Below are 21,155 nucleotides of genomic sequence, written 5' to 3' on the forward strand. Positions count from 1 at the left end.
AAAGGGAAAACCGTGGCGGGACGTGGCTGCCTTGCCTGTTGGTCGCCTAGTTACGTCGCCTGCCCGTCTGTTTGGTTCCGCGTAGTGCTGGGGGCAGGGACGGCCCGCCGTAGCTTCCTGCCTGGTTGCCTCCACTGTTCCGTCGCACAGTCAGTAGGTACCCCAGTACGTAGTATTAATAACAGGGCCCGCCCATCTTATCTGATCGTGCATCAGCATGCCATGCACCGCTGCCGCCTCCTTGCTCCCCGACGCATGGTAGGGGCTGCGAGGGCAATAAAATACGTCGGCAATGACCCGGCCGCGACGCAGCACACCTCACAACGAGTAGCGGCTCCAGCCACTCGACGACTTCTTCTCGAAAAGGTCGACCGATGACGATCCCCGCGGCCATGTCTTTGGCGGCCGAACGAGCGCCCTTGCTGGGGCCGGCAGCGGACGCCGCCTCACAGTCGCACTCTCCGCTTGTTCGCATTCACGATGCAGCGGATGTCGAGGGCAGCTCCCCGGATGAGCAGCATGCAGGCTGTGTATCACCCATTCGCAGCCGGGCGCCCGGCGTTGCGCGCATGGAGATCATCTCGTCGCGGCTTACAACGCTCGAGCGTGCGTGGCTCTTCTTCAGCATCTTCCTCGTCGGCTATGCATACGGGCTCGAGAGCCAGGTCCGGTCTACGTACCAGCCATATGCCACATCGAGCTTCTCCCTGCACTCGTACCTATCCACCATCAACGTCTTGCGCAGCGTCATCGCTGTTGCCGTACAGCCCACGGCGGCCAAGATTGCTGATGTCTTTGGCCGTTTCGAGATTGTCGCCGCCTCTACCGTCTTCTATGTCGTCGGCATGGCCATCGAGTCGACGGCCTCGTCGGTATACACGTTTTGCCTCGGCACGATTATATATCAAGTGGGCTACACCTGCATGGTGCTCTTACTCGAGGTCTTAGTAGCCGACTTTTCGTCCATGCGCGCGCGCGTCTTCTTCAGCTACATCCCGGCGCTCCCCTTCATCATTAATACCTGGATCAGCGGCAATGTCACCGCCGCGGTGCTGGCCGTCACTACTTGGCGCTGGGGCATCGGCATGTGGTGCATCATCTATCCCGTGTGCTCCCTGCCCCTGCTCGTCACGCTCTACCGCATCGATAGGAAACAGGTCAGCGTCGCCAAGAGCGAGGGCTCTCAGGGCGCCCACCGCAGCAGCAGCAGGATGCGGCTCCTTGGCCTCGGCAAGGGGCGCAGCGGCCTCTTCCACCAACTCGATGTTGTGGGTCTTTTCACGCTGGTGGCGGCCTTCAGTCTCATCCTGGCGCCCTTGACGATTGTCGGCGGTACCGTCTCGCACTGGCGGAGCCCGGCCATCATCACGGCCCTCGCCATCGGCTTCGTGCTGGTGCCCATATTTGTCGTGTGGGAGCGGCGAGGTGCCAGGACCCCCCTTGTTCCTTTCCACCTGCTGGCCGACCGGGGTGTCTGGGCGGCCCTCGCGGTGCGCAGTCTGCTCAACTTTGCCTGGTACGTCCAGGGCAACTACCTTTACACGGTGCTCATCGTGGCCTTTGATTTTTCCATCGAGACGGCCACGCGCATCCTGTCCTTTTTCTCATTCTTCGGCGTCGTGAGCGGGGTCATTGTGGGCGTCATCGTGTACCGGCTTCGGCGGCTCAAGTACATCATCGTCGCGGGGACGTGTCTGTTCATGGTGGCCTTTGGCGTGCTGTACAACTTCCCCGGCGGTGCGACGCTCCACTCGCGATCTGGGGTCATCGCCGCCCAGGTCTTGCTGGGCTTGGCGAGTGGGCTCTTTGCGTATCCGACACAGGCTTCCATTCAGGCTTCGGCAACGCGCGATCACGTTGCCATTCTCACGGGGCTGTACCTGTCCTTTTATAATGTCGGCAGCGCGTTCGGCACATGCCTTGCGGGCGCCATTTGGACGCAGACACTTTTGCCCGTCCTGACAGAGAACCTCGCGTTTCAACCAAACGCCACTCTTGCCAAGGCCATGTACGACTCGCCCTTCCCGGTTGTCAAGGAGTATCCAGTGGGAACCGAGATACGCGACGCCATCATTCGCAGTTACGAATACGTGCAGCGACTGCTGTGCATCGCGGGCCTTTGCTTGTGCGTGCCGATGATTGCGTTTGCGCTGGCGCTGCGGAATCCTCGGCTGTCGACGAAACAAGTTCAGGAGGAGGCAACGGGGGCAGAGGGCCAAGTAGAGAGGTGAGGTGCGAGCAATTCTAGCATCTACGTACGGACTGAGATACACATACGAAGCACTTGGGCATCATATTAGCGATGGATTTTCGGTTCGGAACGAATCACGCAGCAAGCGTAATTTTTTTTTTATCACATCTACACATAGAGTCTTGTGGAGCCTGCTCCCACACGAGCACGCCCTTTCAACAATTCATGTCAATCGTTGGCGACTGGCTGTGCCGTGGCGTGAAGTTGAAGTTGGGTATTGTGTGATGCGTCTTGGAACAGCAGCTCGCGGCATTCACGCCGCCGGTGCAAACGGTCTGTGCCGCAGGCTTAGACGATTGCGCACAATCTTACAAATCGACTGCAACTGTGCTATACATGGCCGGTTCGAGCTGGATCACGCCTTTGTGTTGAGTCACGCTAATAAGCAGGCGTGACGTCAGTCACTACGAAGGGCGCGCGCACGGCATCTCCCGCGCGCATTCCAAATGGAACGAACACCTCGCCTATATAACAACCCCCGACCTAATTGCACATACGTACATACAGTATACAAAGAGGCCGCAACACCCGTCTCACCCGGTATAGCGACTACAGTATCGACTTGAACGAGCTGCACCATGGCCCCTCCAAAGATTACGCCGTTCAAGATCGCCGTCCCCGAGGCGGCCGTGCAGCGCCTCAAAGACAAGCTCGCCGCCGCGACCTTTACCGACGAGACGCTCTTCACGGACAGCTGGGACTATGGCACGCCGCTGAGCGACGTGAAGCGCCTCGCGGAGCGCTGGCGCGATGGCTTCGACTGGCGCGCACAAGAGGCGAAGCTCAATGAGGTGCCGCAGTATACGACCAAGGTGGACGTGGATGGCTTCGGCGAGCTCAACATCCATTTCGTGTATAAGAAGAGCAGCAGGAGGGATGCGATTCCTCTGCTCTTCTGTCATGGCTGTGAGAGAGCGCCCCCTTTCTTTCCCGATCAAGCCTTGCGGTTGCAATTGAAGTTGTACTGCATGAGTTTGAGAAGAGGAAGAAGAAGAAGAAGAAGAAGAGGAAAACGCCTCTTACTGACATGAACCACACGCGCAGGGCCGGGGAGCTTCTACGAGGTGCTCAAGATCCTGCCGCTTCTGACGGAGCCCGAGGACCCCGAAGTGCCGGCATTTGATGTCGTTGCGCCGTCGCTGCCCAACTTTGGCTTCTCGGACGGCGTGAGCAAGAGGGGCTTCAGCATCTCGCAATACGCCGAGACGCTGCACAAGGTGATGCTCAATCTCGAGTACGATAAATACGGTACGCCAACACTTGCTTACCTTGGCCCCTGCCTCATCACACACTCACGACTGTGATCCGCATGTTGATGATTAGGATGGATGAACTTACTTATACCCTCTCGCAGTCACCCAAGGAGGCGACTGGGGCTACATCATCACCCGCCTCATCGGCGCGCAATACCCCTCCCACTGCCTCGCATCCCACATCAACTTCCTGCGCCTCACCGAGGGGCCCAAGTTCGCCGACACCCCCCTGCTGCACCTCCGCCACGCCCTCACCCCGTACACGCCGCTCGAGCGCGCCGGGCGCGACCGCACCGCCTGGTTCCTCACCGAGGGCACGGGGTACAACCTCGAGCAGAGCACGCGCCCGTCGACGCTCGGCTTCGCGCTCGCCGACTCCCCCGTCGCGCTGCTCGCGTGGGTCTACGAGAAGCTGCACGACTGGACCGACGGGCCCTACCCGTGGCGCGACGACGAGGTCCTCACCTGGCTGTCCATCTACGCCTTCTCCACGGCGGGGCCGGCCGCGAGCGTGCGCATCTACTACGAGGCGAAGCACGCGGGGCTGGAGCAGTCGCGCAGGGCGGGGTTTGGGTACGTGCCCGGCGTGAAGCTCGGCGTGAGCGTCTTCCCCAAGGACGTGCTCGTGCCGCCGCTCGCATGGGCCGAGGCGCTGGGCCCGCTCGTGTTTCGCAGGATGCACGACACGGGAGGGCACTTTGCGGCGCATGAGAGGCCCGAGGCGCTGGCGGCGGACCTTCGGGAGATGTTTGGCAGCAAAGGCGGCGCAAGGGACGTTGCGAAAGTGTTTGAAGCGAAGATGTGACTGAACAAAGGAATCTTCTCTGAAAGCATGTCCTTCTCCTCGCCATAATGTTCTGGCCACTGGTCATGCAGTTGATCAACCAATGTTGTCCCATATAGATCTGACAGACACATACCTCGCCCACTCGTCACTCTTTGGGCCCTTTTGCACGGTGAAAGAAAAGATGCGCTCCTCTCCTTTGCCCAAGAACACGCTGTTGTCGTCAAAGAACCCAATGACATCCTTCGGCGCCGTCAACCAGACATACGCAGCAACGGCCTTGGTCGCGGTTACTTTCCACTTCATGTGGCCCAAGTACGCAGTCTATAGACCTGGGTCAACAATGGTGGCATTGCTCAAGTATTCAGGCACCCAGTAATTCTCGCTTGCGTGCTTCCTGCCGCTGTCGGGCTCCGTCGCCACGAGCTTGAGCAGGAGGACGCTCTTCTCCGCGGAGGCGCCCCGCGGCAGTATGTTCTTCCAGCCCACGAGCTCCTCGATCTGCATGCTATGCAGGGCGGGCATGGAGAAGTTGTACGTCTTGGTGGCGAGGTGCTCGCCCGACCACGCCAGCCATGTGGCGGTGACGCGGCCCGTCACGGGCGCGACCGCGTCCGAGGCGACCCAGATCCTGTACGTCTCGTTGGAAGGCTCGAACCAGCTGCTGGCGACGACGGGCGCGTACGTCTGCTTGGTGACGTGCTGGAGGACCTTCCACCGGCCGGTGTGCTCGATGGAGTTGAGGGCGAGGGTCGTCCAGGGGGCGTTGAGCTGCCAGACGAGAGACCCGAGGTTGTTCTCGGGCAGGCTGATGGATCGCCCTGGACCGTCGTGTTAGTCACGCCACGGGGCCGGCCTGGGGACGTGGAATAGGGGAGCGGCCTGGGACTCACTGTAAGACTCAATCTTGTGCTTGATGATCATGCCCTGCCAGATTTGGCTGGTCCAGGAGAATTGGTCAAAGTGTGTGAGAGGATCCGAGATGTTCGACAGGATGAGATACTTTTCCATTCCATCTCTGAGATCTGGGTAGATGGCTATGGCACAGAGTTAGCCTGGCATATGCGAACTCCTCGATGACCGCCGACATGAACGTACTGGATCCGCCATCATAACATCTGTTCAGCAGCATGCCCCCATCGGGTCGAATGTTTTCATCTTGAAAAGTGGTCTGGTACGAGAGAAGAGAATCGTAGCTCCTATAGAAAAAGGCGTTAGTCTACCCAATCACATGCAAGTCAAAGACGCCCATGGACTAACATGCCGCCAAACTCCACCACAAACCGCGTCACCGGCATCTGCGAGTTGTCAAAGACGGTGTCCAGCCCGAGGTTATAGTCCATGGAAGAGCCATAGAGCAGACTGTCCGTCCCGTCTCGGGGTTCGATCCGGCCCGTATCCGGGTCGTAGCTGACGTATCCCTACGCATCGCTAGCCTAGATCCACGAGACGGAGCGAGTGTTTTCGTACACGACCGGCCAGAGCACGTCCTGCTGCAGGATCGTCATGTTTGTTGCGAGCCCACGACTCGCCGTAGGTCTCGTTCCGCGAGGTCAGGCGCCTGTACTTGGCCATCTCGTTGCCGCCGCACCATAGCGCTTGGGAGGCGTGGTGGTTCAGGCGACGGACTTGGTAGCGTGCCTCCTCGCGCACGGTGTCGAGGAACTCTGGGAGCACGGGATAAAAGTTGTCGCTGAACTGGAATTCTGACCATAGCAAAATGCCAACTGAGACGGTGGGTTAGCCTCCCATCACATTGACAGCGGAGGTAATGCGGCTGGAACGTACGCTCGTCCGCAGCATCGTACAGCTCATCAGCGTAATAGTTGCCCGACGCCCAGACGCGCACCATGTTGTGGTGGCTCTCAACGCTGGACTGGATGAGGCGCTTGTAGTCCTCGTCGGTAACCTGATGCTCAAACGGGCTCATGGGCACCATATTCGATCCTGATACCAAGGTTAATTAGCAACAATTTGGTTTGCAACAGATCTCGGCCATCTAAACTTACCCTTGGTGTTGAACGTGTGCCCGTTAATTCGGAAACTGAAATGGTTCCCTTCGCGGTCGTCATATGGGGTCAGGTCCATGACGATAGTTCTGAAGCCAACCCGCTTCGAGAATTTTGCAGTTGGCTTTGGTTTATGTTTCAAATCGCTTGGTTCCGTTGAAGGCTTTGACAACGCAATAGAGACGTTGTATAAAACCGGACTCCCTAGCGTTGAGCGTCATGTCAACACCTGTTGATCCCAGGGGTCAAAAATGGGGTGACCTTACCAAAAGCTTTGGCCACCATCTTTCCACGGCTCGATCGGGTACCTGGAGCGTCGTGCTGACAGAATTGGCCCCAGGCTTGACTGCTGACCCTTGGATGGAACCGTGGAAGCCCGCAACATCCACCTGTAGACCCGGTCCTAAGCCGACACCCGCCGAGAGAAAGTCAACACTAGCATTGACCACCCACGGGTCGGATTCCTTTGGAATAGTATTCGGCCTTTGACCCGGCTTGTATATATCGATGAAGGTATTCGTAACATAAAATCCATCATCTAGACCGACGAGGTAGGCGTCTCGATATATGCCCTGAGGAGCAAAGTGCGGACCCCAATCCCAACCTGCTGCGTGTAAGCGAGCGCTTTGCACGTGTGAAGGAAACCAGCCCAGGTTGGAACCCACCAAAGTCAGATTGAACCTAGCGAGAGAGGCGTCAGTCCGAATTTCGCTGGCACAGTGGTTAATAACGCATACCTTTCGGATGTACTCGCGACCCTCTGGGTACTCGACATTGTAGTTTGTAAACACGGTGTAGGGCGAGCCACTCTTTGCCATGACATCCAGAGCATATTTAATAGGGCTCTAGATTTCGACTTGCAGTTCTAGTTCAGATCGCTTGGTGATATGCTTGGTCACGTCAAACGCCCATTGCCTGAACTGGTTGTCGGCGAACCCGACGGCCTGGCCATCCAGTCGGACATTGGCGGCCGTGTCAATTCCTTCAAATACGACGTATACTCTCTTGAACTCAGACCACTGCTTGCCCTTGGGTGAGGACCGCGGCAAAGATCGCGAGAATGTCCAGTTGTCGTGCGGGACCCAGTTGTACAGCTCGACTAACACGAACCATTAGCCGCCTCGCAGCTACAACTTTTTGAACCTCACTGTATGTCACAGGCCCAGACCTGCGTGTGCAAATCTGCGCAGGAAAAAAACTCACAGTTATTGTCCAGGAAGGGATCCGGGAGTACGCCGGCAGCGTAAAGATCCGTCTGGATCAGGCCTGGCACGGTTGCCGGGATGGACACGGAACCATTGCCATTAGTCGCGTGACAGCGTCCGCCAATGTCGACGCATTCAGCACCCGAAGACGAGATGGCTGTGAAGCGTGCCGCTGCCACCGAGACCCAAAATGAGGCGACTAACAGTCGGATAGTGGCCAAATTCATGTTGGGCATTTCCATCGACTTTCAATGCACCATGAAATCTCACAACTATCCGGCGACATTGTATTCTCATCTCCCGCATCTTTGCTTATATAGGTGCTACCGCAACAGGCAACTGCTCTGACGATCCGGCCCCCCATGAACGCTGTGTAAGCTTAACCCCGCAGACACTCCACACGACTAGCTGGAGCAATCTGGGGAATGACAGACAGCTGGTGAGCTTTTCGCCGTTGAAGAACCGCGCCAACGTGGAGATGGTGCCGGGCTCCTGGTGCTCGTGAGCCTGACGAGGGCGGGTGGCTGGGGTTGTCAAGGTCTCTAGCGCGGAAATTGTGAACTCCGGTGTGCAAGGGGTGATGCTAGCGCGGAGTGTCAAAGTCCCGTCCATCAATTGATGTCGACAAGCCTTTATTACCGGACCAGTAGTCGGGGATGGGTTCCCCTCCGCACTTGGGAATGTGACGCTGGTGAGCGGGCGGCAGGTGTAGTGGTCATCTCCCTGAGCAAAGGCGCGCAACAGAATCTGCAACCTTCTAATTACTGATATTATTTCTGAAGTTGAACAGTCTATAGATTCAATGTTGAGTATTTGTTGAAACGCAGAAGTAAAGTTACCAAACTGCCCGACATTGGGTTCTCAACATCCTCGTCAGCAAAGTTATGGTTACGCGGGCTGCCCCGCGCACCAAACTCATCGCGGTCCTAACGTTACCAGGCACCCAGAGTCGTGCGGGTACTGTCGCAGCCCAGAACCGTGTTCTGTTCTTTCAGTCCCTTGCATGCCGTGCCGGTTCTTGATGCCATCATGTTGTCTGAGCCAGGAGCACCCCACAATATTCCAAGCCAGAAAACCGCCAGTCGGCCGAAGGATGCCCCCAGGCTTAGGCTTCGTGTGTGGCTGTTTTGGCGCTACAGAGCCGTACCAGGAAACACGCCATGGGATTATAAAGTTCCGTATCCCCGTGCTAGTGCCTTGCCTCTTGCCCCAGACCTAGTCTGACTGGCGACTTCCACCTTTCACCCTTGTCGTCCGGAGACATGTCTGGATCCCGAACGGGAAACGACCCCCGTGGGGCCCCGCGTCGAGAGGTATATGATAATAGAGGGATCGTCAGACTTCGCTGATGCCCTTTTGTCGCTTGATCTCATCCTCATCTCTTGCCACCATCACAGCCAACAGCTCGTTCAAAATTGTCGCGCGGCTCTGAGCACCGGTTGTCCACCATGTCGGATCCCGAGAAGACGCGTGCTGCGAGCACTGAGCATAATGAAGCCCCTCCACAGTTGGAAAAGGCGGCCGCACCCGCAGAAGCCATCTCCGCTACCTTTGAAGTCACAGGCGGTGCTCCCAACCCATGGGGCAAGGGTCATTTGAAGCTGTACGCGGCATGCCTGATCATTTACCTTTGCTCGACGATGAACGGCAGGCTTCGCCTCGTCCTGTGATCAACGTGCAATACGCGGCTAACTCGTTGCAGGATATGACGGCTCGCTCATGGGCTCCATCAATGCCTTACCAGAGTATCAGGAATACTACAACCTGGGGAAAGGCGGCACGTCCACCACCGGCCTCGTTTTCTCCATCTTCCAGATTGGACAGATGATCGGCGCCCTCTTCACCTGGATCTGTGACTGGCGCGGCCGAAAGATTACCATGATCGTGGCCTGCTTCGGCATCTTAGCCTCGGCCATCTTCACCGCGTTGGCGCCGACCCTGGCATCCTTCATCGGTGCTCGGTTCCTCCTCAGCTTCTTCTCTACCATTGCCACAGTGGCGGCACCGCTCCTTCTTGTCGAGATTGCGCCGCCGCTGCATCGAGGCGCAGTGGCTGGCGCTTACAACACGCTGTATTACATGGGCAGCATCATCGCTACATTTGGTGCGTCTCCGAACCCTCCATTCATAGCTGCCGTGTTCTGATTGTGTTTAGCCATGTACGGCGCGAACCTTCATCTGAGCGGCAATCTCAAGTGGCGACTGCCTCTCTGGCTTCAGATGCTTTGCCCTGGTTTCGTCTGCATTCTGGGTTGGATCGTGCCCGAGAGTCCCAGGTGGCTCATCGCCAAGGGCAGATACGACGAGGCTCGCAACTTTATCATTACTCATCACGCCAACGGCGACGCCCATCATCCTATCGTGGCCATCGAGATGAACGAGATCGAAGCCTCGCTGCGCGACGGTCAGCTGCGCTCAGCCAAGTCATATTTCGACCTGCGAACTCTTGTCAAGTCACGGAGCAGGCTGTATCGCCTGATGCTTGCCATGACTATGGCTTGGTTTGGACAATTCTCTGGCAACAACGTGTCTAGCTATTATCTGCCTGTGATGGTGGAGAATGTTGGCATCACTTCAGTCAACACGGTCCTACTTCTGAACGCCATCTATGCAGTTACAGGCTGGATTGCGGCAACGGCTGGAGGTATGTGTTCTGCACCCCTGATTCCCTTCCCTGCCCGCTGACAAGGTGTACAGCCCGGTTGCACGACATCTTTGGCCGTCGCAAGATGCTCATGTCGTCTTGCGCTGGCATGTCCGTTTCGCTGGCGGTTGTAGCTGCCACCGCCGCCAAGTACGAGCAGACGGGAAGTCAGGCGGCTAGCTCGGCTAGCATTGCCTTCATCTACATCTTCGGCGTTGTCTTTGCCATCGCTTTCACGCCCATGCAGCCCATCTACCCGGCCGAAGTGCTGGCTAATGATATGCGCGCCAACGGCATGATGATGTTCCAAATCACGGCCGGATGCGCCAGCTTCGTCAACACATTCGCTGCCCCTATTGCCATGAAGAATATCAAGTACTGGTTGTAAGTGCGGCGTACTGTCTATCCTTTCAGCAGAAAGATACTAACATAATGTAGCTATGTGTTCTTTGTCTTCTGGGACATATTTGAGCTTGCCTTTATTTACTTTTTCTACGTTGAGACGAAGGGCCGAACTCTTGAAGAATTAGACCAGGTGTTTGAGGAGAAGAACCCCCGCAAGGCCAGTACCCGGAAGGTGACGGTGGAGTGAGGGTTTGGGACGACTTCAGCGACTGCTATCGGGTAGTCGATTGCCGCATAATGCTACGCGTGATTCTTGTAATCTGTAGTTAGCGGCTAGAAATATCAAGAAATTCTGAGAGAACTTGACAAGCCATGTGACCCCAATTTGACCTTCAAAGACTCGGGCAGCTACGAGACCTACCGCTAAGCTGCTACAGTGTATTCATTCAGCTGTGAGTCGGGGTTACAAACAAACAAGCCGCTCGAAGGTGTACAAGCAAAAGAGGCTAGTCTGCCGGGAGTCACGAAGACGAGAGCGTCAACTCGGCGTTTGAAGTCTGGGCTAACCCCAACGGACCGAATGATGCGCAAGACGAGAGCATCGCCATGGCAGGCAGTATTCGCTTAAAGTGACTGCGTTCGTAGCCATTTGTTTCGAAACACCTCTTTTTGACAAGACTTGCTATATGCTTACTCTGTCTACTACGCCTCATTCATTCCAAGATACTGGAAGCTTGGTGTGCCTTGCACTGACGATCCGTCGACCTGGATCACCTGTTCATCTCCAGGCATGACATCAACACCATTGTCGCTAAGACGCACACCGTCCTTCTCTCCCAGCACCAGCCCTTTCGTCGGCCTGTGAGCCGTGATGATATACCGCCCAGGAGAGGCTTCGACTTTCACGCCTCGGTCAGGGAAGGCCAAGTACTTGAGAGGTTGAGGCCAGTCGGCCTCTCGAGCGATGACTTTCCCAGAAGACAGAAGTCGCACAGCGACAACATGGGGCTCCTCGTTGACGTTGTCGATCTCACCGGTATAGATCTCGGTGGTTCCGTTTGGTGCGATGGCCACATTCGACTTGATAATGGCCGCCTTGACTTCTGCACCAGTCTGCACGGAAAAGAAGCGAATCTCAACATCGCCGGTGGTCTCTGTGAGCTTGCTACTCGAGATCCAGACGCTGAAAGGCGACTTTTTCGCAGGCCGAGCGTGGCACACGCTCCAGTCGTGGTGCTCTCGTTCCACTCCGACGGTGATTGGGCGCAGTGCTCGCGCAACAGTGTAGAAGCCAGGCTTCTTGCGGAGGAAGAAGTCGACGATCGCCCAAGAGGTGCATGGCCAACAATCGTTTAGCTGCCAGACGAGGGCGCCACCGCAATGACGCTCGTGGCCCCACTGGCGCCTGAATCCTCGGTACGCGTAGCCCAGGGCTTCGCTCTGGGAAAGTTGGGTCAGGTAGATATGGGACTGATGAGCTCAGCAAACACCCATTTACTACAGGAACATGAACATGAGGAGGAGCACACCTTCACGTCTGTAGGAGGCCGGAAGTTCTCGACCAGGTACGTTGCGATCCGCCTCTCGTGACCGTCGGCCTTGTTGTGAAAGTCCAGTGTATGAGACTGAGGGTACATCTCCGAGGGCTTCGTCACAAAATGTTCCACAGTTGCTTGCTGGGGAAACGCTTCGAGACCGAATTCGCTGTTGAATCGGCCTCCAATTTTCGCGTAGGTCTGATACTTTTCCTGTGTCCCGTGCCAGACTGAGCAATGTTTAGCGGACAAGTTCGAGCTAGAGTGAGTGACAAGAGCCACGCACCGTTCCACTGATGTACATCGCCAACAGTCAAATCATCTGACCTCTTGCCGCCGGAAAATGGGGAGCTGGGCCAATACGGAACGCTAGGGCTTTCGCCTGCCATGACCTTGGGAAGCAAATGCTCATAGTAGTAGCGAGCAGGATAGCTGCTCTTCAGCCATGACTCCGCATCCTTGTTCTCGTAGTCGTAGTCAAGATTGTATCCCTCTTGGATTTGATAGTCCTCGTTGTTTCCGGCGTAGAGGACAATCGATGGGTGATGTCGCAGACGCCTGATGTTCTGTCTGGCTTCGGCTTCCACAGAGTCCCTGAGCGAAGGCCACGTGGGATAACTGCCACATGCAAACATGAAATCTTGCCAGACAAGGATGCCGAGCTCGTCACAAATCTCATAGAATGCGTCGTCTTCGTATATACCGCCACCCCACACCCTGCGAATTATGTCAGTGCCATCGCGTGCCTTGCGACGTAACATGCGTGGGTCGCCTACCTCGTCATGACCTGATTGCCCTCAATCATCAGCTGCAGCCACTCTCTGTACTTTTCTCGCGTAAGGCGCGGCAAGAAGTTGTCGGCAGGAATCCAGCAAGACCCTCCCGCGAAAATATCCACGCCGTTGACGCGGAAGTAGAAGGACTGTCCATGCGCATCATCCTTTTGCACGAGCTCGCTTCGGCGGAACCCCGTTCTCTTTGTCATGCGATCGACGACAGACCCGTTACGGATAATTTCCACAGTAACATCGTATAGTGATTGGTCACCATACCCAACCGGGTACCACGCCTTCAAGTCATCTACTCCATGTTAGCATGGCTATTCTGCACCTTGTGGGCTCACATACCGATCTTGAACTCAATGTTGACTTTGCCGCTCGCTGCAGAGCATGCAGAGCCAGAAAACGCAGTGCCGCTGTTCGAACTGATGGAGAGCCGAAGCTGGTCCACTTGGCCAGACGATCGGACCTCGACGGTGCCTGTAGCAGTAGTCAGGTTGCCCGAGACCTCGTATTTCACCCAAAAGTCTTCGACGTGTGACGAGGAGACTTCAAGGTAAACGGGTCTCCAGGGACCGGCAGTCATGATAACAGGTCCCCAGTCCCATCCCTATGCGAATATCAGTGACCCCAGCTCCGTTTTCGTGGTAGGCAGGGTAGACATACCCAGTGATATTGAGCCTTCCTGACAGCAAGTCGTCCAGTCTCACCATTGTGAGCAATGAAACGGTAATCAGAATGCTCCTTCTCAAGGGCTCTGCCGCGCAGGAGAGCGCTGTCGAAATCAATGACTAGAGAATTGGAATCCTTCAAAAGCTTAGTGATGTCGACACGATGGCTAAGGAACATGTTGTCGCTCTTCAATACCACGCTTCCGTTCAGCGTTACTGTAGCAAAGGTGTCCAGTCCTTCGAACAGGAGAAAGACAGAAGAATTCGCGGCGCCGTCCGGCGCATCAAAGGTTGTGCGGTATGTCCAGGACTTTTCTCCGACCCACTCGACATCAAGCTCATTGAGACCCAGGAATGGATCCGGAATGCTTATGAGTACGACATCAGCTAAAGGTTCTAGTTCTGTAAGCGCCTAACAAGATCGAACTCACCGATCATTCGCCATGAGGTCCAGATGAGATACTGTAGGGATCTTTGCGGCAGGTGCCCAGGCATCTTCCCCTTCATCTGTTTGCTTGAAGGTCCAGCCCGAGCTGAGCTCGACTCTCTTTGCAAGGTTGGTCATTCTGACTTGAGTCTTGCAGTAAGCCGGAATGCTCAACTGCTCTACCTGGTCACAATGTGTACTGAGCTGACTGTCATACACGCAAACATCAGAGAGATATCCTAGGGGCGAGGGGTGCTTTATATGCTCTTTCGACCCCGAACGCGGGAGCTGTATCCACTAATCTCGCAGTTTAGTGTTGCCGCTGTAGGCACCTGTAAGCCCGATGTGCCCAGAATTAATAATGGATCAGGTAGGACGACTTCTTGGATCCCTCTCTATGGTGATAGTCTACTGGATTTGCAACTAAAATCAGACTTGATCTCTGCTGTTCAGGTAGACAGTCAATCACTTGGTAGCATGACGCTTGACGATCGTGCATCGGATTTCGTTTTTGACCCAGCATGCCAAAAAGAAGTTCAAAAGAGCTATGCTGCCCAGAACATGAGGGCCTCTGGACGTCACATGTAGTATGGTGGCTGGTCGATATCGACAGTCGCCCCAGCCCATGGGCAAATATATAAGTCCGCACTAGTGTAGCGTTCAACCCCGCACCGCGCTTCTACAGGGCGCACCTCCGATCGGCTGACACGGAAATTTGAATTCCCAGTCGACTTAGTACGCTTTGCTCCAGTGGCGGACACTGGTGTAACTTAGTTGGGGGACAGCCTCCTGGGCAAATGTCTGCTGTGGCTCTAGCTTCATGTTCGTCTATGAGGATTAAACATCAGGTCTTCCCATTGAGATCCAGGACCCGTGGGCAACATGCCGTGAAAACCTCAGCGGATGAACCCCTCGCATATCGCCTATTTCCATTCATTTAGACAACGGCAACTCAAGCTTTCCAGTCCCATCTCTTCCGCATAAGTCGCATCAAATAAACCAGGCCCAGGAGGACAGGAACCTCGATGAGTGGTCCCACAGTGGACGCAAGGGCCTGGTCGCTGTCTGGACCAAACGTGGCAACCGCAACGGCGATGGCCAGCTCAAAGTTGTTGCTGGAGGCAGTGAAACTCTGTGTCACGGCGACCGGATACTTGAAGCCAAGGCGATAGGTGATGAAGAGCGTGACGCAAAAGATGGAGATGAAGTAGACGACAAGCGGCGCGGCCACGCGAACCACAGAAACCACCTGGTGGACCACCTGGCGGCCCTGGGACGCGAAGAGGACAATGATAGTGTATAGAAGGCCGATCAAGGACCAAGGCGAGGCGAAACGAAGAAACACGCGTTCGTACCAGGCTGGTCCGGCCGTCATACGCAACGCGAAGCGGGTGATGATGGCAGCCGCCAGGGGAATTCCAAGAAACACGCCGACGCTTGTAGCAACGACTTCGTACGAGATGTCCCCGATGCCGGTCTCGCCGCTGATGATGCGGATAAAGAAGACCGCGAGTGGGGCGAAGAGGACCATCTGGAGGATTGAGTTGATTGCCACGAGAATAGCGCAGTACTCGTTGTCACCACCGGCGAGGCCGTTCCAGATGAGCACCTGAATTGCATCAGTCTTGGTCTCCCAGCGGCACTATGATGCAGAGGTGTTTGTGAGGGACAAAGTGGCGGCTCATACCATGGCTATACATCTTCCGAGGCCGACGAGGATCAGACCAGAACGCAAATCACTTTTATCTGGAAGGAAGGCCCATGCAAGGCCAAGCTAGAGAGGGTTTGGTGTCAGACGCATTGAGAGTGCACACGAAACAGTTGTCATGGTGATGAAGGGGCAGAGCGAGCTCACCATAAGGAACGGAGCCACAACCCAGTTCACAATGATACTGAAAATAATTTGCCTCCACATGGAGCGCTGGGCCAGGAGCTTATGAAGCGACTCGTATCGAACTTTGCATAAAATCGGGTACATCATGACCAGAAGACCGACGGCTGCATGGTGACGAGTTCAGCATGTATCCACATATACATGTAGACAGCATGGATCTGCCCTGGAGTCTGGCGAGGTCCGGTACTTACCAATAGGCACTGATACGCCAACAAACTTGCCCTTCTGCAACGCCGGTCCGGTCGAGGGCACAAAGTTGCCAAGTATGATGCCGATCGCCATGGCAAGAAATATCCAGAGGGCGAGGAAGCGATCAAGCCATCCTAAAGCTTTGAAAGCCGATGCGGAAGTTTTCTCGTCATTGGAGTCTCTGTCGACTTGGCCCTCCAGGTCTTTTGTTGACGGGATGGCAACATCAGGCTGCTCGGCTGAAGATTGGGCGTTGAAATCTTTAGACTGGGCTTCGGCTGACATGGCTGGAAAGGCTTGTCTCGTGGAGATGTTGAGGCGAGAGCTGTGATGCAACTTAGCCCTGTGATGTTCTCGTCGATGATGCTTGGCTTCTTTATATGTGTATGATGCCAGACCGACAAACTCGTGGACGGTATCGAGGAGGACTGCCGCTTTGCCCACTTGAGAGTCGTGCACCAATCAGAAATGCAGAGTGACACACGATCATATTTCCTTATTGGGAAGTAGGGTGAATCTAGGCGGGTCTGCATGCAACGTCCATATTTTGCTGTCGCATAAAACCCAGAGCAGGAGCCCCAGCCAATGACAGCCATGGTGTGACAACTCCCAGCGGCGGCCCGTCCCAATGCTTCAACAGCAGAACGTCTGCCTCGATGAAAGGCAAACATGGTTCTGCATGTGGTCAGCCAATGTAAGCACAAGACATGGATTCACCTAGCCCCAGTCCCCAGTGACATATCGAAAAACTACCAATTTGGGAAATCCGCCTCGCCCCAGCCGTCCAGGAGGCTTGGATAGAGAAGCGAGGAACTGTACTACGCCCAGGTTGGAGGGCTTTATTCATCGCAACACCCTCCCGAGTTACATGTGTATCGACCTTGACTCAGCTTCCGAGTTGCACAACTATCCCCGACTCTGGGAGCTCAAAGGCCTGAGGGCTGTCCAGGCTGTCAAAGTCAATCCAGCCAGCCTCTGCGCTCAACATGTCCATATTCAGCAAGTCGTCAAATGCATTGTCCGAGAGCCCCATTATCGACGTCACCTCCGGCGCAGATGACGGCCGTCGCGCGCTATACAGAAAGCGAACAACTTCACCACTACGGCCGGCCCCCGGACACCACCGCCTCATCTGATCGAAGAGATCAATGGCTTGCTGCAGCGACTGGTCCCAATGATGCGACTCTGTGCTTTCTTGGTCTGAAACGAGGCCCAAGAGCAGCACTAGGGCGGCCTGGAACAGGTGCCACACGCTGTGCCAGGCGGAAACCTGGTTGGGAAACCAATCGACCGCAATGGCTTCGATGGTGTTGATGGCAATGCCCCGACATTTCTCAATAAGTTTCTCCACGCCAACCGCAGATTCTTTGTCGGTGCAGTCTGTTGCTCGGCTGAGCGCTGCGTTGATGAGGTGTGGGCGATACAGTGTCAGGCGAAGCGCGAACAAGCGACACCGAAGTAGGGCGCGGGCCGAACGAAGAGCTTCTGGGCAGTGATCTGCTTCTCGCAGCAGTGGGTGGAGTGATTGGTGCCAATTGAGAATCGTCGAATCCAAGTCAATGACCTCTGGTGGCGCTAAGAGAGGTACCTACGCCATACGCTGCTGGATTCGGGCGGCAACCTTGCAAAATCGTTCGCTTGCCCGCAGTGAGATACCATTGTAGTCCTAAAGCTCAAGTTAGTGTACGGTTCAGTACTCCCTCTCCTGCGTAACTTCTGTCTAAGAGGCTTGCGAGAGGTGATGTCAGAGCTGGTGACGAAGTTATAATTGCCCCATGGTGTAAAGACGAGATGTCTGGCCTGCCCAAGGTGGTTCCAGCCCATACATCTAGGCAATACAAAGACCACCAAGTTCTGATTCGTGCCTCTGTTTTTTTGTGGGCGTCTGACCCGGGCTCAAGTCCGGGCTTGCACCTATCCGTGAGCTGATGGCTGGAACGGTGCAGGCCAATCGCCACCGCCATCCGTAGCGCGGCTCCCACCACCACATGTGCTGTATTTGGCCGGTTCAGGTAATGGAGGTAGTGGCCCCCGAGGAGTGATAGTGCTTGGACTGTGTACAAGTGTCCGGTGCCTAGACAAGAGAAGTTGAGGTGTTTCGATGCGCGGCGGTAGTAAAGCAGGTATCCAGTCTGATGACCACCGGTATACGCCACATACCCCAACGCAAGGACCATGTTCATCAACGCAAGCCATGGCCCGGAATACTGCCTGTCTTTTATTCCTTGGACCCTTGCTCGTCGAAAATCGGATTCATCTGCCATAGGCACGATGGCATGCATGTGATTAAAGTAGGCATCAACGAACGCCCCCTCCTCTGAGACACTGGGTAGGCTGTGTGCTTGGACCATATTGGATCTATCCGGAATTGAGTTTGCAGGCTGCTGTTTGCGCTTCAGCTCCTCATCCCGCAGCATGTCCTGAGCCGAGGTGGAGCACCGCAATATCGTTCGAATCATCATCGGGATCGAGGAGGTTCCTTGGAAAGAGGTGTGGCCACTATCTAGTGCGAGTGATAGACCATTGACATCGTCTTCCACTCGGGGCCCCGTCACCTCGCTATCGGCTTCTTCGTCCCATTCGAAGTCGCAGTTGACCCCCGGGCTCAGAGGGGTTGCCGGGTCCGACCAAATCGGTGAGGACGTGGTCGCTATCGCAGCGGTCGCTATCGCAGCGGTTGTCGTTGACTCAGAGGCTTGAATTTGTTGGAAATTCAGAAGTTCTAATAGCTCCCGTCGCGATAGTGACGAAATGTCTTCTATCGGATGTAGTGGAAACAGAGTGTTCAGGGGCAGCGGATCCTTCGACGTCGACATTCGGCACATGAATGAGTAGTTTGACGTGCTTTTGAATAAGATTGTGTTGATGAGAGCCCAAGGGTAGCCTCTGTAAACTCATTTACCGGCATGTTGAGGTCGAAGGAGCGGCGGAATCGTGGATAAAGCGTAGCTAAGGCAGGCTGACACGCGGATCTGCCGGCACGCCGAACATACCCACCTCCTCTCGCAGCGATTTGATGTATGATGCGTGGCAGGTAGGGGGATGTACTGCTCGGGGGAGACATGAAGATGTCTTATCGAGCGTAAGCTCCTGCTGCAACCTTGGACCCCACGGTTTGGTATGCACAGCGATGAGCTAGCGCGGAGATTTGCAAGTCCGTTGTATCATACGAACCCAGCCCTCACATGTCGCGGCCCGAGTTCCCGCCTGTCCCAAGCCAGTGAGAATTGCACAATGGTCCATTATTATCCCATATATGGTAGGTCGACGACACATGTCATTGTTTCTAACCAAGGCAATGGCTCATTTTGTCATGGGGCTACACTGCTAGAGTGCACGACCTGTCTAACCTTTCTCCGATTTGCTTTTCAGCCCCGTGTCTAAGCCGCACTTATTTTGTCTAGATCATTCTTCAGCCCTCTAGTTGTGAATGATGGCCGTGGCCTGCTTGTACATCTCCTCGTCAACCAGCAGCTCAACGACAATCTGCGACAAGGCTCTCGCAACAATTTCCGTCTGAGTGTAGCTGTACTCCGTGCCCGAAACCTCCTTAAATAAGGGCTCGTGGTTGAAGGCACAGATAGAGCCAGGAGCGGGATTGCAAATCCTATAGTTGGCGTGAATCACTACGCTGCGGGCACTGAGAAACTCGTGGGTTTCAGGGTCGACAACAGCAGACTGCCGCCAGGAGGCGTCGCTAGAGGCTGGGGCGAAATCGCTGATCTTCCAGTCCGTGAGGTTGTAGTCCGGAGTCGCAAGAAGGTTGATTATGGCTTGTGGGAGGTAAGGCGTGACTTCGAGCGCAGGGTACTTGATGTCGTGGGTAATGCCTCTCGAAAGGCTTCCGATGGCCTTGTCGACGACGTTGGCAACGGCAGGAATATCATTCGTGTACCGCGTGCGCATATCAACGGTGATGTCGAGTTCCTTGGCGGTGCTGTTTCCGGGAAGGTAAAATGTGATCGCAGGGTTGCTTGAGAATGCACTGAAGGTCTTGATGGACAAGTCGAGGGCTCCTTGAGTAGACTCAGAAGCGTGTCCACCCGGGCCGGTGATGTTGATGGCTACTCCATGCGAGTCACTCTTGACGACGTATGAGACTTTGGGAAAGTTGCTGGTGAGGAGTGACGAGACTGTCTTGTTGACAGTGTCAATGTCGGATCCAGCTATGCCGAGGCTGATGTTTTCCTGGACCACGTTGACGGCGTAGACGCCGACGTTCTCAATCGACGCCGCTGAAGAGGCATTGCCTGGCAGTTGCCCCTTGAGTCCCTGCACAATCACCATGGCCTCGTACGCCTTGCGCACGGCTTCCTGGTGGGTTCTCCCGGTGAATCGCGCGAACGAGTTCAAGCGAGAGTTCATGGGCTGGAAGGCGCTCGCACTCGTGGGGTGGGCCATTATCCAGACTTCCGAATCGTCAAAGGCCCCGCGTTTGTCCAAGGTGTACTTTGCTGCGGCATTCTCCTCGTCGGGGCAGCCGAGGACGTGGAGACGACCGGGGATGTCGTACTTGACGAGGGCCTCGCTGGCCAACGTCGCGACGGCGATTGCGTTCAGCGCAATGTGGTTGTGTCCGCACGCGTGGCCTATAACCAAGGCGTCATACTCGGCGATGATACCAATAGTCGTGAGTTCCCCGTTGAACCCCTCAGGGCGGTGCTCGTATACCAGCGAAAACGAGGTGTCCATGCCATAGGCATGTGGGGTGACTTGCCAGCCATCGACGCCGGAGAAATGATTGACAATCAAGTCGTGAGCGTGGTGCTCGTTCAGGCCAAGCTCGGGGTTGTTGTAAATGTCCACGGCGATGTCCTTCAGCGGCGGCCAGGCAGAGGTCGACGCATCGATCAGAAATCCGGGAAGCGTAGAGAGATCCACGGCTCTCACGATGGTCGCCACCGCCAGGACAAAAGCTGAGCAGACAAGCATGGCGAATACTGCTTTCAGAGAGGGCGATTCTTCGAGGGACGCGTGCTGCAAAAGTCATTGAGAGCAGGCTGGGGATGCTCTCTTTATTGATTTCCGGCAGACAGACCGACAAAACATGGCTTCTCGGGCCGACCCGCACGGCTCTAGGGCACAAGCATTGTTGATTCCTCATCAGCTTTGGCTAAATGCCAACTAGCTCTCGGCAGGTCGACGATACTGCGCCGCAGACAGCCCACG

The 21,155-nt window shown here is 55.6% G+C and overlaps 9 protein-coding genes across 9 annotated transcripts; 3 read left to right on the plus strand and 6 right to left on the minus strand.

Moving 5' to 3' along the window:
- Nucleotides 1-392: 392 nt before the first annotated feature.
- On the plus strand, nucleotides 393-2,231 carry SIT1_1 (ferrioxamine B transporter; the record flags this gene model as incomplete). Its single annotated transcript, XM_047983072.1, has 1 exon — nucleotides 393-2,231. The coding sequence occupies one exon, from the start codon at nucleotides 393-395 to the stop codon at nucleotides 2,229-2,231; it is 1,839 nt and encodes a 612-aa protein (XP_047839042.1).
- A 598-nt stretch (nucleotides 2,232-2,829) lies between these two features.
- JDV02_002086 (Microsomal epoxide hydrolase) lies at nucleotides 2,830-4,309 on the plus strand (the record flags this gene model as incomplete). The annotated part of the gene is made up of 3 exons (XM_047983073.1): nucleotides 2,830-3,157; nucleotides 3,296-3,499; nucleotides 3,606-4,309. The coding sequence occupies 3 exons, from the start codon at nucleotides 2,830-2,832 to the stop codon at nucleotides 4,307-4,309; spliced, it is 1,236 nt and encodes a 411-aa protein (XP_047839043.1).
- Nucleotides 4,310-4,338: 29 nt separating this feature from the next.
- Nucleotides 4,339-5,631, minus strand: JDV02_002087 (Beta-mannosidase; the record flags this gene model as incomplete). Its single annotated transcript, XM_047983074.1, has 4 exons — nucleotides 4,339-5,109; nucleotides 5,182-5,325; nucleotides 5,387-5,487; nucleotides 5,549-5,631. The coding sequence occupies 4 exons, from the start codon at nucleotides 5,629-5,631 to the stop codon at nucleotides 4,613-4,615; spliced, it is 825 nt and encodes a 274-aa protein (XP_047839044.1). The 3' UTR covers nucleotides 4,339-4,612.
- Nucleotides 5,632-5,719: 88 nt separating this feature from the next.
- On the minus strand, nucleotides 5,720-6,376 carry JDV02_002088 (Beta-mannosidase; the record flags this gene model as incomplete). Its single annotated transcript, XM_047983075.1, has 3 exons — nucleotides 5,720-6,015; nucleotides 6,077-6,235; nucleotides 6,298-6,376. 3 exons carry the CDS (start codon nucleotides 6,374-6,376, stop codon nucleotides 5,720-5,722), a joined length of 534 nt encoding a protein of 177 aa, XP_047839045.1.
- A 766-nt stretch (nucleotides 6,377-7,142) lies between these two features.
- JDV02_002089 (Beta-mannosidase) lies at nucleotides 7,143-7,729 on the minus strand (the record flags this gene model as incomplete). The annotated part of the gene is made up of 2 exons (XM_047983076.1): nucleotides 7,143-7,396; nucleotides 7,501-7,729. The coding sequence occupies 2 exons, from the start codon at nucleotides 7,727-7,729 to the stop codon at nucleotides 7,143-7,145; spliced, it is 483 nt and encodes a 160-aa protein (XP_047839046.1).
- A 1,017-nt stretch (nucleotides 7,730-8,746) lies between these two features.
- JDV02_002090 (uncharacterized protein) lies at nucleotides 8,747-10,738 on the plus strand (the record flags this gene model as incomplete). Its single annotated transcript, XM_047983077.1, has 5 exons — nucleotides 8,747-9,149; nucleotides 9,205-9,606; nucleotides 9,658-10,146; nucleotides 10,200-10,530; nucleotides 10,585-10,738. Exons 1-5 carry the CDS (start codon nucleotides 8,951-8,953, stop codon nucleotides 10,736-10,738), a joined length of 1,575 nt encoding a protein of 524 aa, XP_047839047.1. The 5' UTR covers nucleotides 8,747-8,950.
- A 455-nt stretch (nucleotides 10,739-11,193) lies between these two features.
- On the minus strand, nucleotides 11,194-14,041 carry JDV02_002091 (Beta-mannosidase; the record flags this gene model as incomplete). Its single annotated transcript, XM_047983078.1, has 7 exons — nucleotides 11,194-11,961; nucleotides 12,021-12,256; nucleotides 12,313-12,743; nucleotides 12,803-13,106; nucleotides 13,154-13,415; nucleotides 13,472-13,844; nucleotides 13,908-14,041. The coding sequence occupies 7 exons, from the start codon at nucleotides 14,039-14,041 to the stop codon at nucleotides 11,194-11,196; spliced, it is 2,508 nt and encodes an 835-aa protein (XP_047839048.1).
- Nucleotides 14,042-14,855: 814 nt separating this feature from the next.
- ARR3 (arsenicals resistance) lies at nucleotides 14,856-16,271 on the minus strand (the record flags this gene model as incomplete). The annotated part of the gene is made up of 4 exons (XM_047983079.1): nucleotides 14,856-15,512; nucleotides 15,591-15,677; nucleotides 15,759-15,901; nucleotides 15,989-16,271. The coding sequence occupies 4 exons, from the start codon at nucleotides 16,269-16,271 to the stop codon at nucleotides 14,856-14,858; spliced, it is 1,170 nt and encodes a 389-aa protein (XP_047839049.1).
- Nucleotides 16,272-19,406: 3,135 nt separating this feature from the next.
- Nucleotides 19,407-20,918, minus strand: JDV02_002093 (uncharacterized protein; the record flags this gene model as incomplete). The annotated part of the gene is made up of 1 exon (XM_047983080.1): nucleotides 19,407-20,918. The coding sequence occupies one exon, from the start codon at nucleotides 20,916-20,918 to the stop codon at nucleotides 19,407-19,409; it is 1,512 nt and encodes a 503-aa protein (XP_047839050.1).
- Between the last annotated feature and the right edge of the window lie 237 nt (nucleotides 20,919-21,155).

Source organism: Purpureocillium takamizusanense, chromosome 2 (genome assembly GCF_022605165.1).
Source record: "Purpureocillium takamizusanense chromosome 2, complete sequence".
Lineage (NCBI taxonomy): Eukaryota > Fungi > Ascomycota > Sordariomycetes > Hypocreales > Ophiocordycipitaceae > Purpureocillium > Purpureocillium takamizusanense.